The sequence below is a fragment of the Polypterus senegalus genome, chromosome 6 (genome assembly GCF_016835505.1).
Source record: "Polypterus senegalus isolate Bchr_013 chromosome 6, ASM1683550v1, whole genome shotgun sequence".
NCBI classification, from domain to species: domain Eukaryota; kingdom Metazoa; phylum Chordata; class Cladistia; order Polypteriformes; family Polypteridae; genus Polypterus; species Polypterus senegalus.
Genome location: NC_053159.1, coordinates 163313414 through 163326756, shown reverse-complemented (window position 1 = coordinate 163326756; position 13343 = coordinate 163313414). Strand labels below are relative to the sequence as shown.

Here is a 13343-nt window from a genome sequence, read left to right as displayed (position 1 = left end):
TTACATTTTTACCGTTCATCTAATGAATACACTGAGTATGGCTTTACCAAAACAATCATTGATGGCGAATAAAGTATCCATTATTCGAGTATGTAGATCGGGATATATATATACATATATATATACCCGCGATCGCAGCGGAGAAGTAGTGTGTTAAAAAGCTAGAAAAGAAAAGGGAACATTTTAAAAATAACGTAACATGACTGTCAATATACAGTATTTGTTTTGTGAGTGTTACTGAGTGTTGCTGTCATCAAGGATTTGATTATCATTATTTCTTTCAATCAGGTTCGTATTTGTAGGATGTGTTGTGTTCAAGTTACATTCCGTGTTTGTCAATCGTTGTAAAGATGACAGGTTTCTTTCATCGATTCGTTTCTTACTGCATCAATAAACAGCTCGTCTTCTTCTTTATCTGAGACCTGACACACTGCATGCACGGGTTTTTTTACACTGTCTTCCTTTAGCGGGACATTGACTTTTTCCACCGTGTGCTTTGTTTCCGCAGTAGCTGGATTTATGAATATGCTTATCAGACGCTTCATATTTTTGCTGCCTTTTCAATTGTGTAATTCGGTTTTGTTCAGCTCTTTGGAACTGTTGTCTTTATCTGTGCACGCGCCAGTTCACGTGAGCCGCTCGTGTACATGCATCGAAGGTTCCCAGCTGTGCTGGTGCCATCTCGTGCTATGTCCGTGGCTGTATTTAATGTTACCTTAGTCCTGGCACTTAAAACTTTCTCTTGCAGTTTCGCTGAGTTTGTGTCAAACACCACCCTGACCATCTCATCTTCCTCTCCATAAACACAGTCCTTCACCCGTGAATATTTAGTGGGAGTTTGCTATTGGATTGCCGCTGACGGACGGCCTTATATGGGCAGGCACTAAATTACAAACGCCAGCAGCAGCCTGTCTATGAACTTAATTTAAAGTGTAGGTTTACATCGTGCTTTGTTTCCGAAGTAGTAGAACTCATGAACATGGTTGTATATGTCACTCGCTCGCTTCTTATTGTTTCGCTGCCTTCTCAATTATATAATGCATGTTTTCTTCAGCGCTTTTTGGAGGTCTTCCTGGTTTTCTATGTACTGCGTGATTACGTAGGAGGCGTGATGATGTCACACGAAACTCCGCCCCCACGGCGTTCAAGCCCATCTCCTTTACAGTAAATGGAGAAAAACAGCTTCCAGTTATGACCATTACGCGTAGAATTTTGATATAAAACCTGCCCAACTTTTGTAAGGAAGCTGTAAGGAATGAACCTGCCAAATTTCAGCCTTCCACCCACACGGGAAGTTGGAGAATTAGTGATGAGTCAGTGAGTGAGTGAGGGCTTTGCCTTTTATTAGTATAGATGAAGCCTGAAGTCCAAATATCAAAGAAAATTTTCACAAAAGGTTCAAATATAACACAACAATTGCGCTTTTATTTAAAAATATAACTGCAGAAACAAAAAGCCACCGTAACATGCGACATTGATAGCAGTTTATTATAACTGCCTCCGTAGTGCAATAGAATCAGTTCTCGCCTTGGAATCAAAAGGTCGCGAGTTCGATCCTGCACCACTCCGTTTTGAGAAGTAAACTGCTCTTGGTCTTACTATTTTAGAATAAAAGCATACATTTGATTTCAGTCTGTAACACAACAAAAGAAACAGCATACAGCAACATGCGGGGACTGGCAGGAACACTCAATAAAACTGAATAAAAAGAAAATCAAGTGACAGTGAGATACGAAGAAGGCAGCTTTGCCAGCGTTTGTGTGTCAGAACCCTTTGGGGGGGTGCGTTAGTATGCATCGTGGTACAAGGCAGTGCTATAGCGCATCTGTATTCTGTTTCTTTTGTACTCCAGGGCTTGCAGAGGAGAGAATGGTAAAGAGCAGTAACTTCGGCGCTATATGCAATCATCAGACACTCCCCATCTGTACCTTGTTTTGTTATACTTTTACACCAACATATGTTCTTGTGTTTGAGCATGATATTTTGTTTCAGATGGTTTGGTCTATCAATAGACCAGTGTGACATACATGTATTCTGCATTAGCTGAATTTGTTTAGAAGGAGGAGCAGCTTAATTAAGCATTCTTTAATGTATTAAAAATTAAGGTAACTTTGAGAATTAAGATAATTTTCTATGCTGCTTGGTGAGCTGTAAATTTCATTCCCAATCGATCAGCAGATTAGAAAGTCTCAGAAACTCAGATTAAATTCTGGTCAGCATCTGTTTCAGTTTTCCATATTTCTAAGATAATGATAACTGACTGAATCAATTTATGTTTCAGTTATTAAAGGAGATACATATGTAGTAGGTAATGAAATAGCTTTCCTCAGAAAATCAGCTAAACTCTGCATGGTATCATATTCCTCAAACAGATTCTCCTGTGGGTGTCCATATGGCCCTGTAATAATTCTGTACTCAAGTCTAGATGCATATTGTTTAATTCACACATCTGAATATGTTGTAAATGAAAATCAAATCCACCTATCCATGGCCTATGTCTGTGATAATTCAGTATGCTCAGGAGACACAGACATAAAGTCAAACAATTCTGTGTTGCTCACCTGCAGAACAGAAGTAAAAAAGCTAGTAATTTGTGTGTCTCTCAATTACATTTTATTCAGTGTAGACCCTTCTTTCATATCCAGTGGTCTTTTACTTTAGTATTACAGCTTTATTGTGCCTAGTTTAAGAGAAATAAGCTGATTGAAACTGCTGCATGCATTGATTTTCTTTATTAACAAATGTATTGTTTGCTATTTGCAGTTACTGTAAGCAAAAGAGCAATTCTGTAGTTGTTAATATGTATTTACTTTGGAGAAATTTCAGATACCCCTCCTTGAACCGTCACCCTATCTTGGTGGAGTGGTTTGCGTGTCCCAATGATCCTAGGAGATATGTTGTCCGGGGCTTTATGCCCCTGGTAGGGCCACCCAAGGCAAACTGGTCCTAGGTGAGGGATGAGACGAAGAGCGGTTCAACAAACCTCCGATGAAGAATAAAAACCTTGGACGACGTTTTCCCTTGCCCGGATGCGGGTCACCGGGGCCCCCCTCTGGAGCCAGGCCTGGAGGTGGGGCTCGATGGCGAGCGCCTGGTGGCCAGGCCTGCACCCATGGGGCTCGGCCAGGCACAGCCCGAAGAGGTAACGTGGGTCCTCCTCCCCATTGGCTCACCACCTATGGGAGGGGCCAAGGAGGTTGGGTGCAGTGTGAGTTGGGTGGTGGCCGAAGGCGGGGACCTTGGCGGTCTGATTCTCGGCTACAGAAACTGGCTCTTGGGGCATGGAATGTCACCTCTCTGAAGGGGAAGGAGCCTGAGCTAGTGCGCGAGGTCGAGAGGTTCCAGCTAGATATAGTCGGACTCACCTCGACACACAGCTTGGACTCTGGAACCAATCTCCTTGAGAGGGGCTGGACTCTCTACCACTCTGGAGTTGCCCCCGGTTAGAGGCGCCGAGCAGGTGTGGCCTCCCTCCGCCTTCGGGTGGGGGGGAAGGGTCCTGACTGTTGTTTGTGCGTATGCGCCGAACAGCAGTTTGGAGTATCCACCCTTTTTGGAGTCTCTGGAGGGGTGCTAGAGGGCATACCTTCTGGGGATTCCCTCGTTTTGCTGGGAGACATCAATGCTCACGTGGGCAATGACAGTGAGACCTGGAAGGGCGTGATTGGGAGGAATGGCCCCCCGATCTGAACCCGAGTGGTGTTTTGTTATTGGACTTCTGTGCTCGTCACGGATTGTCCATAAAGAACACCATGTTCAAGCATAAGGGTGTTCATATGTGCACTTGGCACCAGGACACCCTAGGCCTCAGGCCTATGATCGACTTTGTGGTCGTGTCGTCGCCGGACTTGCGGCCATATGTCTTGGACACTCGGGTGAAGAGAGGGGCGGAGCTGTCAACTGATCACCACCTGGTGGTGAGTTGGCTTCGATGGTGGGGGAAGATGCCGGTCAGACCTGGTAGGCCCAAACGTGTTGTGAGGGTCTGCTGGGAACGGCTGGCACAGTCCCCTGTCAGAAGTAGCTTCAACTCCCACCTCCGGCAGAACTTCAACCACGTCCCAAGGGAGGTGGGGGACATTGAGTCCGAATGGGCCATTATTGTTGAGGCGGCTGACCGGAGCTGTGGCCGTAAGGTGGTCGGTGCCTGTCGTGGCGGCAATCCCCAAACCCGTTGGTGGACACCGGCAGTGAGGGATGCCGTCAAGCTGAAGAAGGAGTCCTATAGGACTTTTTTGTCCTGTGGGTCTCTGGAGGCAGCTGATAGGTACCGGCAGGCCAAGCGGAATGCGGCTTCGGTTGTTGCTGAGGCAAAAACTCGGGCATGGGAGGAGTTTGAGAGGCCATGGAGAACGACTTTCGGACGGCTTCGAGGAGATTCTGGTCCACCGTCCGGCATCTCAGGAGGGGGAAGCAGTGCAGTGTCAACACCGTATATGGTGGGGATGGTGCGCTGCTGACCTCGCTCGGACGCTAGGGTTGGTGGGGGAGTACTTCAAGACCTCCTCAATCCCACTAACATGCCTTCCAATGAGGAAGCAGAGCCTGGGGACTCTGAGGTGGGCTCTCCCATCTCTGAGACTGAAGTCACCGAGGTGGTCAAAAAACTCGAGGTGGTCAAAAACCTTGGTGGCAGGGCCCCGGGGGTGGATGAGATACGCCCGGAGTTCCTTAAGGCTCTGGATGTTGTAGGACTGTCTTAGTTGACACGTCTCTGCAACATCGCATGGACATCGGGAACAGTGCCTCTGGATTGGCAGACCAGGGTGGTGGTCCCCCTCTTTAAAAAGGGGGACCGGAGGGTGTGTTCTAACTACAGAGGGATCACACTCCTTAGCCTCACTGGAAAAGTCTATTTGGGGGTTCTGGAGAGGAGGGTCCATCGGATAGTCAAACCTCAGATTCAGGAGGAACAGTGTGGTTTTCGTCCTGGTCGGAACAGTGGACCAGCTCTTCACCCTTAGCAGAGTCCTGGAGGGTGCAAGGGAGTTTGCCCAACCAGTCTACATGTGTTTTGTGGACTTGGAAAAGGCATTCGACCGTGTCCCTCGGGAATCCTGTGGGGGGTGCTCCGGGAGTATGGGGTACCGGACCCCCTGATAAGGGCTGTTCGGTCCCTGTACAACCAGTGTCAGAGCCTGGTCCGCATTGCCGGCAGTAAGTCGAGCCCGTTTCCAGTGAGAGTTGGACTCTGCCAGGGCTGCCCTTTGTCACCGATTCTGTTCATAACTTTTATGGACAGAATTTCTAGGCGCAGCCAGGGTGTTGAAGGGGTCCGGTTTGGTGGACTCAGGATTGGGTCACTGCTTTTTGCAGATGATGTTGTCCTGTTTGCTTCATCAGGCCGTGATCTTCAGCTCTCTCTGGATCGGTTCGCAGCTGAGTGTGAAGCGGCTGGGATGAGAATCAACACCTCCAAGAGACCATGGTCCTCAGCCGGAAAAGGGTGGAGTGCCCTCTCAGGGTTGGGGGCGAGATCCTGCCCCAAGTGGAGGAGTTTAAGTATCTCTGGGTCTTGTTCACGAGTGAGGGAAGAATGGATCGTGAGATTGACAGGCGGATCGGTGCGGCATCCGCAGTGATGCGGGCTCTGCATCGGTCTGTCGTGGTGAAAAAGGAGCTGAGCCGTAAGGCAAAGCTCTCAATTTACCAGTCGATCTACACTCCTACCCTCACCTATGGTCATGAGCTATGGGTAGTGACCGAAAGAACGAGATCGCGAATACAAGCGGCTGAAATTTAGTTTCCTCCGCAGGGTGTCTGGGCTTTCCCTTAAAGACAGGGTGAGATGCTCAGTCATCTGGCAGGGGCTCAGAGTAGAGCCGCTGCTCCTCTGCATCGAGAGGAGTCAGATGAGATGGCTCGGGCATCTGATCAGGATGCCTCCTGGACGCCTCCCTGGTGAGGTGTTCCGGGCACGTCCAACCGGGAGGAGGCCCCGGGGAAGACCCAGGACACGCTGGAGGGACTATGTCTCCCTACTGTCCCGGGAACACCTTGGGATTCTCCCGGAAGAGCTGGAAGAAGTGGCCGGGGAGAGGGAAGTCTGGGCCTCTCTGCTTAAGATGCTGCCCCTGCGACCCGACCTCGGATAAGCGAAAGAGGATGGATGGATGGAAATTTCAGATAAGAAGCATGGCCAATAAACTATGAAGACTATAGCACTTAGTATTCTAATGTGCAGCTGATGTTTTCAACGTCATTAATAAATGACGTGAATTAAAAGACAATACACGGGGCTTTTCATTTTTGCTACAAATGTATTTTATCAGAGTAGAGATAGACACGGTCAAATTCAACAAAGGGTGGTTGTAGAATACATTGAACAATATGTGTTGTCTCCTGTAAATATGAAAATATAGGAGTCCTTAAATATGAAGTGCAAAGAAATGGATAAACAATGGCAGCATTACATCATTTTATTAGAGCATGTAAAATTGAACTGAAAGTAAAGTGTATCTTGTAAACTTGTACTCCGCTATTGTGCCTCTAATTTACTCTGTCAGAATGTTTACTAAAAAATGTTGTTAGTGTGTGTGTTCAGGCAATTTTCATAGTTGCAACAATTATACTGTGTAAAAAGTACTCCAAGAGCAGATAGATATCTTGTATTATCTCAAAAATCAGTTCAATGAACAACTGACATTTTAGATAACTTTATACTGTATCATACTTTGAGAAGTATAAAGTGACATCTTTATTTTACTTACATTTAGAATCCCTGGGACTCCGGAACAAAATCATTCAGAAGATAGATGAGCTGAGGATGACACTAGATTCGTATTTCAAACAAATGCCTGAAGAATTTTTGTGTCCAATAACACACGAAATTATGAAAGATCCAGTTATTGCTTCAGGTATTGTTGTTTTATTTATTATACTGTTTACATTTATCTATTCATTTTATATTTCAGATACTATGCAAACAATACAAAGCAACTTTATTAATCCTTAGAAAGATTAATTTTGAGGTACATTATAGTACTAAATTTTCAAAATGGACTCTTGGACACGGGAGTGTCAATAAAGAGATATTAGCAATAAAAGTAGGTTATATTAGTTCAATAAATAGATCAGTGCTAGTTTAATCATGTGAAATCATCATCACCTGTTTAATGTCCATTTCTGTGTTTGCCCAGGTTAGCCAATTGCCCCCTAATTTTTTTTCTACACTTTCCTTTGCACATCCTTTTCATATCATCTCTCAGTGCCTCCAGTCATGTCTTCTATGGTCTCATCCCATCTTGCTGTATCTGTTCATTTAATCATTCTTTGCTTTTCGCCCTACATGCCCAAATCATGCTAGTTTGGTTCTTATCAGCACATCTCCTATCATCTTCACATGAAGTATTTCTCTTTAACACAGCATTAGTCTTCATCTCAGTGTGTGACACTCCACATATGCAAATCTCATCTCCATTCTTTCCCACTTTGCTTCATGTTCCACCTTCATTGGCCATGCCTTACTCTCATAAAGTATGCTACTCCTCCTTAAACAACTTTCATAAACGTGTTCTTTCATTGCCAAAGAGGCTAGGCCCCTTTAGATGTCAGAAAGAGTAGAGTAAAGTTTCTTCCATAGATCTCTCACCATTACTATCACTTCTGTGTCTGCACTTCTGTCTGCACTCAACATGCAAGTAATAGAACTTCCATATACACTCACCTAAAGGATTATTAGGAACACCTGTTCAATTTCTCATTAATGCAATTGTCTAATCAACCAATCACATGGCAGTTGCTTCAATGAATTTAGGGGTGTGGTCCTGGTCAAGACAATCTCCTGAACTCCAAACTGAATATCAGAATGGGAAAGAAAGGTGATTTAAGCAATTTTGAGCGTGGCATGGTTGTTGGTGCCAGACGGGCCGGTCTGAGTATTTCACAATCTGCTCAGTTACTGGGATTTTCACGCACAACCATTTCTAGGGTTTACAAAGAATGGTGTGAAAAGGGAAAAACATCCAGTATGCGGCAGTCCTGTGGGCGAAAATGCCTTGTTGATGCTAGAGGTCAGAGGAGAATGGGCCAACTGATTCAAGCTGATAGAAGAGCAACTTTGACTGAAATAGCCACTGGTTACAACCGAGGTATGCAGCAAAGCATTTGTGAAGCCACAACACGCACAACCTTGAGGCGGATGGGCTACAACAGCAGAAGACCCCACCGGGTACCACTCATCTCCACTACAAATAGGAAAAAGAGGCTACAATTTGCATGAGCTCACCAAAATTGGACAGTTGAAGACTGGAAAAATGTTGTCTGGTCTGATGAGTCTCGATTTCTGTTGAGACATTCAAATGGTAGAGTCAGAATTTGGCGTAAACAGAATGAGAACATGGATCCATCATGCCTTGTTACCACTGTGCAGGCTGGTGGTGGTGTAATGGTGTGGGGGATGTTTTCTTGGCACACTTTAGGCCCCTTAGTGCCAATTGGGCATCGTTTAAATGGCACGGGCTACCTGAGCATTGTTTCTGACCATGTCCATCCCTTCATGACCACCATGTACCCATCCTCTGATGGCTACTTCCAGCAGGATAATGCACCATGTCACAAAGCTCGAATCATTTCAAATTGGTTTCTTGAACATGACAATGAGTTCACTGTACTAAAATGGCCCCCACAGTCACCAGATCTCAACCCAATAGAGCATCTTTGGGATGTGGTGGAACGGGAGCTTCGTGCCCTGGATGTGCATCCCACAAATCTCCATCAACTGCAAGATGCTATCCTATCAATATGGGCCAACATTTCTAAAGAATGCTTTCAGCACCTTGTTGAATCAATGCCACGTAGAATTTAGGCAGTTCTGAAGGCGAAAGGGGGTCAAACACCGTATTAGTATGGTGTTCCTAATAATCCTTTAGGTGAGTGTATTCTCCAAAACAACTCCACTGCCTACATTTAAATTTACACTTACTACATTAGCATACTGTATCCTGTAACAAACTATCCACAAACAAATGTCTGACTCGCCACCTGCAGACTACCTTTCACACCACTTGTGCCCACTTCCAAAAAAGGGCATCGGATTGAGTTTCTCTAGCAATTTTTACCATATTTACCACATTGCCGCTCACCCACTTCTTCCATGTCTTCTGCCCCTGCTCCTCCAAACAATTAGAACAATTAGAACAATCTAGACGAGAACAGGCCATTCAGCCCAACAAAGCTCGCCAGTCCTATCCACTTGCTTCCTCCAAGAAAACATCAAGTCGAGTTTTGAAAGTCCCTAACGTCTTACTGTCTACCACACTACTTGGTAACTTATTCCAAGTGTCTATCGTTCTTTGTGTAAAGAAAAACTTCCTAATGTTTGTGCGAAATTTACCCTTAACAAGTTTCCAACTGTGTCCCCGTGTTCTTGATGAGCTCATTTTAAAATACAAGTCTCGATCCACTGTACTAATTCCCTTCATAATTTTAAACACTTCAATCATGTCACCTCTTAATCTTCTTTTGCTTAAACTGTAAAGGCCCAGCTCTTTTAATCTTTCCTCATAATTCAACCCCTGTAGACCTGGAATCAGCCTAGTCGCTCTTCTCTGGACCTTTTCTAGTGCTGCTATGTCCTTTTGTAGCCTGGAGACCAAAACTGCACACAGTACTCAAGATGAGGCCTCACCAGTGCATTATAAAGGTTGAGCATAACCTCCTTGGACTTGTACTCCACAGATCGTGCTATATAACCTAACATTCTGTTAGCCTTCTTAATGGCTTCTGAACACTGTTTGGAAGTTGATAGCTTGGAGTCCACTATGACTCCTAAATCCTTCTCATAAGGTGTACTCTCGATTTTTCGACCGCCCATTGTGTATTCAAACCTAATATTTTTACTTCCTATGTGTAATACTTTACATTTACTGACATTAAATTTCATCTGCCACAAATCTGCCCAAGCCTGTATGCTATCCAAGTCCTTCTGTAATGATATAACGGATTCCAAATTATCTGCTAATCCACCTATCTTGGTATCATCTGCAAACTTAACCAGCTTGTTACTTATATTCCTATCTAAATCATTTATATATATTAAAAATAGCAGCGGCCCTAGCACTGACCCCTGTGGAACACCACTCTTAACATCGCCAGTTCTGATGAGGTTCCTCGCACCATCACCCTCTGCTTCCTGTGTCTGAGCCAATTCTGCACCCATCTAAAAACATCACCCTGAATTCCCACTTCTTTTAACTTGATGCCCAACCTCTCATGTGGCACCTTATCAAATGCTTTCTGAAAGTCCAGATAAATAATATCATAAGCTCCACTTTGATCGTATCCTTTTGTTGCCTCCTCATAGAATTCCAACATGTTAGTAAAACACGACCTCCCCCTTCTGAACCCATGCTGACTGCTCAGAATAACTCCTGTCCTTGTCATGTGTTGCTCAATCTTATCCTTAATAATTCCTTCCATTAATTTTCCTGTGATGCTTGTTAAGCTTACTGGCCTATAGTTGCTTGGATCTGCCCTGTCACCCTTTTTATATAATGGGATGATATTTGCCATTTTCCAGTCCTTTGGAATCTCTCCAGTGCACAGTGACTTCCTAAAAATATGTGTCAAGGGTTTATATATGTACTCACTAGCCTCCTTAAGAACACGAGGATAAATATTATCTGGGCCTGGTGATTTGTTTGATTTCATCTTATTTAATCTGAGCAGCACTTCTCCCTCTACAATTTCCAAATCCCTCAGTACCTCCTTAGTAGTTGTGTTTACCTCTGGCAGGTTATCCACTTGCTCACTTGTAAACACCTCAGAAAAATGTAAGTTTAGGGCATCTGCTATTTCATTGTCTGTATCTTTTAATTCCCATTACTATTCCTGATGAACTTGACCTCCTCCTTAACTGTTCTTTTACTACTAAAATACTGAAAGAATCTCTTGGGGTCTTCTTTCGCCTTATCTGCTATATTCCTCTCCAACTGTCTTTTAGCCTCTCTGATATCCTTCTTAATGGTTGCCCTCATGTTCTCATACGCTACGGTTCTCTTTGCAGTCATTAGTCTTATATGCCTTATACAGCAGTTTTTCCTTTGCAACTTCTTTTTAAATCTTTATTAATCCATCGTGGAGATTTTTTAGTTTCCTATTACTTCCAAATTTAGGTATGTATCTGTCCTGCATTACATGTAAAACATTTTAAACCTGTTCCACTGCTCCTCGACTGTCTCCACATTTAAAAGCTTATCCCAGTCTATCCTACTTAGACTTTGTCGCATCTGCTCAAAATTAGCCCTACTAAAGTTCAACTTAACAATTTTAGTCTTTGCATCTGTACTCTTACAAAATACTGAGAATTGTATTACATTATGGTCACTTGACCCTAGTGGTTCAATCACCTCTACACCCTCAATTCTATCCTGATTATTACAGAATACTAAATCCAGATAGGCTTCACCCCTTGTTGGTGCTTTAACATGCTGTGTTAAAAACAGTCTGATTACTTCTAAAACTCCTGCTCTTGTGCTCCTCCATCTGTAAGGTTATCCCAGTTAATATTTGGATAATTAAAGTCCCCATGACTATAATATCCCCTGTAAACTTGCCTTTTGATATTACTAAAAGATGTGTGTTGAAATTACTGTCTGAATTGGAGTAGTCGATAACACACTCCTAAAATGAGACCTTTTCCCTAATATTTTCCAGGCGAAGCCACATGTCCTCACTAAGATGGGGCTCATCATCCAACTGAAGATGACTTACATTTAATTCCTGTTTGGCATAAACAGCAACCCCACCTCCTTTTCTGTTCTGTCTATCCTTCCTAAAAATGTGTATCCCTCTATGTTACACTCATCCCCATCTTTGTTATTTAGCCAGGTTTCCGTTATTGCTATAATATCATAATTGTGCTCTGCTACATACAACTCCAACTCACTTACCTTATTTTTGATACTTCTAGCATTAAGGCAAGCTATTTTTAATGTGTTAATCCTTCTATCTTTACGTGTTTGCTTAAAATTTACATTACTATGCATTTTTATTTCTACACCATTGTTTGTTCTTCCATGTATAGATCTAAATCTGGCCTGTCCTAAACTCCCTGCCCCCCCATTCCCTAGTTTAAACAATCCTCGACTAGCCTACACATACGCCTCCCCAATACATTGGTGCCCCTCCGGTTCAGATGTAACCCGTCACGGAACAGGTCCCATCTGTTCCAAAAGGAGTCCCAATGCCCCATAAACCTATACCCTTCTACCCTGCACCAAGATTTGAGCCACGCGTTAAGCCTTCTAATCTCCTCAATCTTACCTGGACTGGCGCTGGCACAGGCAGAACTTCGGAGAAGACTACCTTGTCAGTTCTGCTCCTCAGCTTGGTACCTAACTCTTTGAATTTGGATCGCAGAACTGACAGACTACCCTTATGTATGTCATTTGTTCCAACGTGGACAATGACAACTGGATCCACCCGCTCTGGCCAAGAGCCTATCCACCCTTCCAGGGAGGTCTCCCACCTGTGCTCCCGGAAGGCAACACACCGTCCGAGACTCTCTCTCTCTGGAGCACACCTGCGCTTCAATCCCCCTAATGATTGAGTCCCCAACTATCACTACCTCTCTCTTTTTGGGAACTGGTTTTGAGGTGGCCCGTTGGGGCTCCTCAACCCTGCCTACCACCTCAGAATTATCAGAGTCACCGTCCAGCTCCGCCAGGACATGATAACGGTTAGACACTTCTAATTCTGGGGTTGATGCCGGACAGTGTGCACCCTTTACCTTACGCCTTGCGACCGTGACCCACCTATTCCTACCTGTCTGGTCTGGAATCTCCTCCCGCCACCTTAGGGGTGCACACTATCTCTAAAGGACACCTGGGCCAAGTCCGCCAATTCTCTATTACAACGCAGGTCAGCCAACTCCTCCTCCAGTTCAGCGACCCTGAGCTCGAGGTGCTGGATCAGCTGGCATCTCTTGCAGATGTAGCCCTCATAGACAACTGGCTCTTCCAAACCATCATCTAAAAAGTCCAACATCCAACAGGACTTGCATTGCACTGGCCTCATTATTAAAATTTGATTTGGGATTACTAAGCTGCCTTAACTATATATATATTTTTTTTTCTTAAAATTAAATTTCTTCTTCTTTCAGCTGCTCCTTAACTTAAATGGTAACACTAAGATCTGCTACAGATATTTTACACCTTTTCCCCCTTAAGCTCCTGTACTGTTCTCCCTCTCAGCTGCCTGCCTTTCTATGAGGTTAACTTTACTTTTCTCTGTCTCTTCTAGCTTTGCGCTCTTCTTACTTATAAGCTCTTCACTCGCACTGTTTGTATTCCCCCGTATTAATGAACCAATACGCTGTCGCCCACTTAACTGTTCTGCCTCTG

General features: G+C 44.3%; 1 protein-coding gene across 1 annotated transcript in view; it reads left to right on the top strand.

Annotated features, from left to right (window-relative positions):
* The window catches only part of wdsub1 (WD repeat, sterile alpha motif and U-box domain containing 1), a 109995-nt gene that overhangs the window by 79335 nt on the left and 17317 nt on the right, over window positions 1-13343 (top strand). The window contains exon 11 of the mRNA XM_039757459.1: window positions 6717-6857. Coding sequence (XP_039613393.1) covers window positions 6717-6857 — 141 coding nt within the window. The remainder of the gene's footprint in view (window positions 1-6716; window positions 6858-13343) is intronic.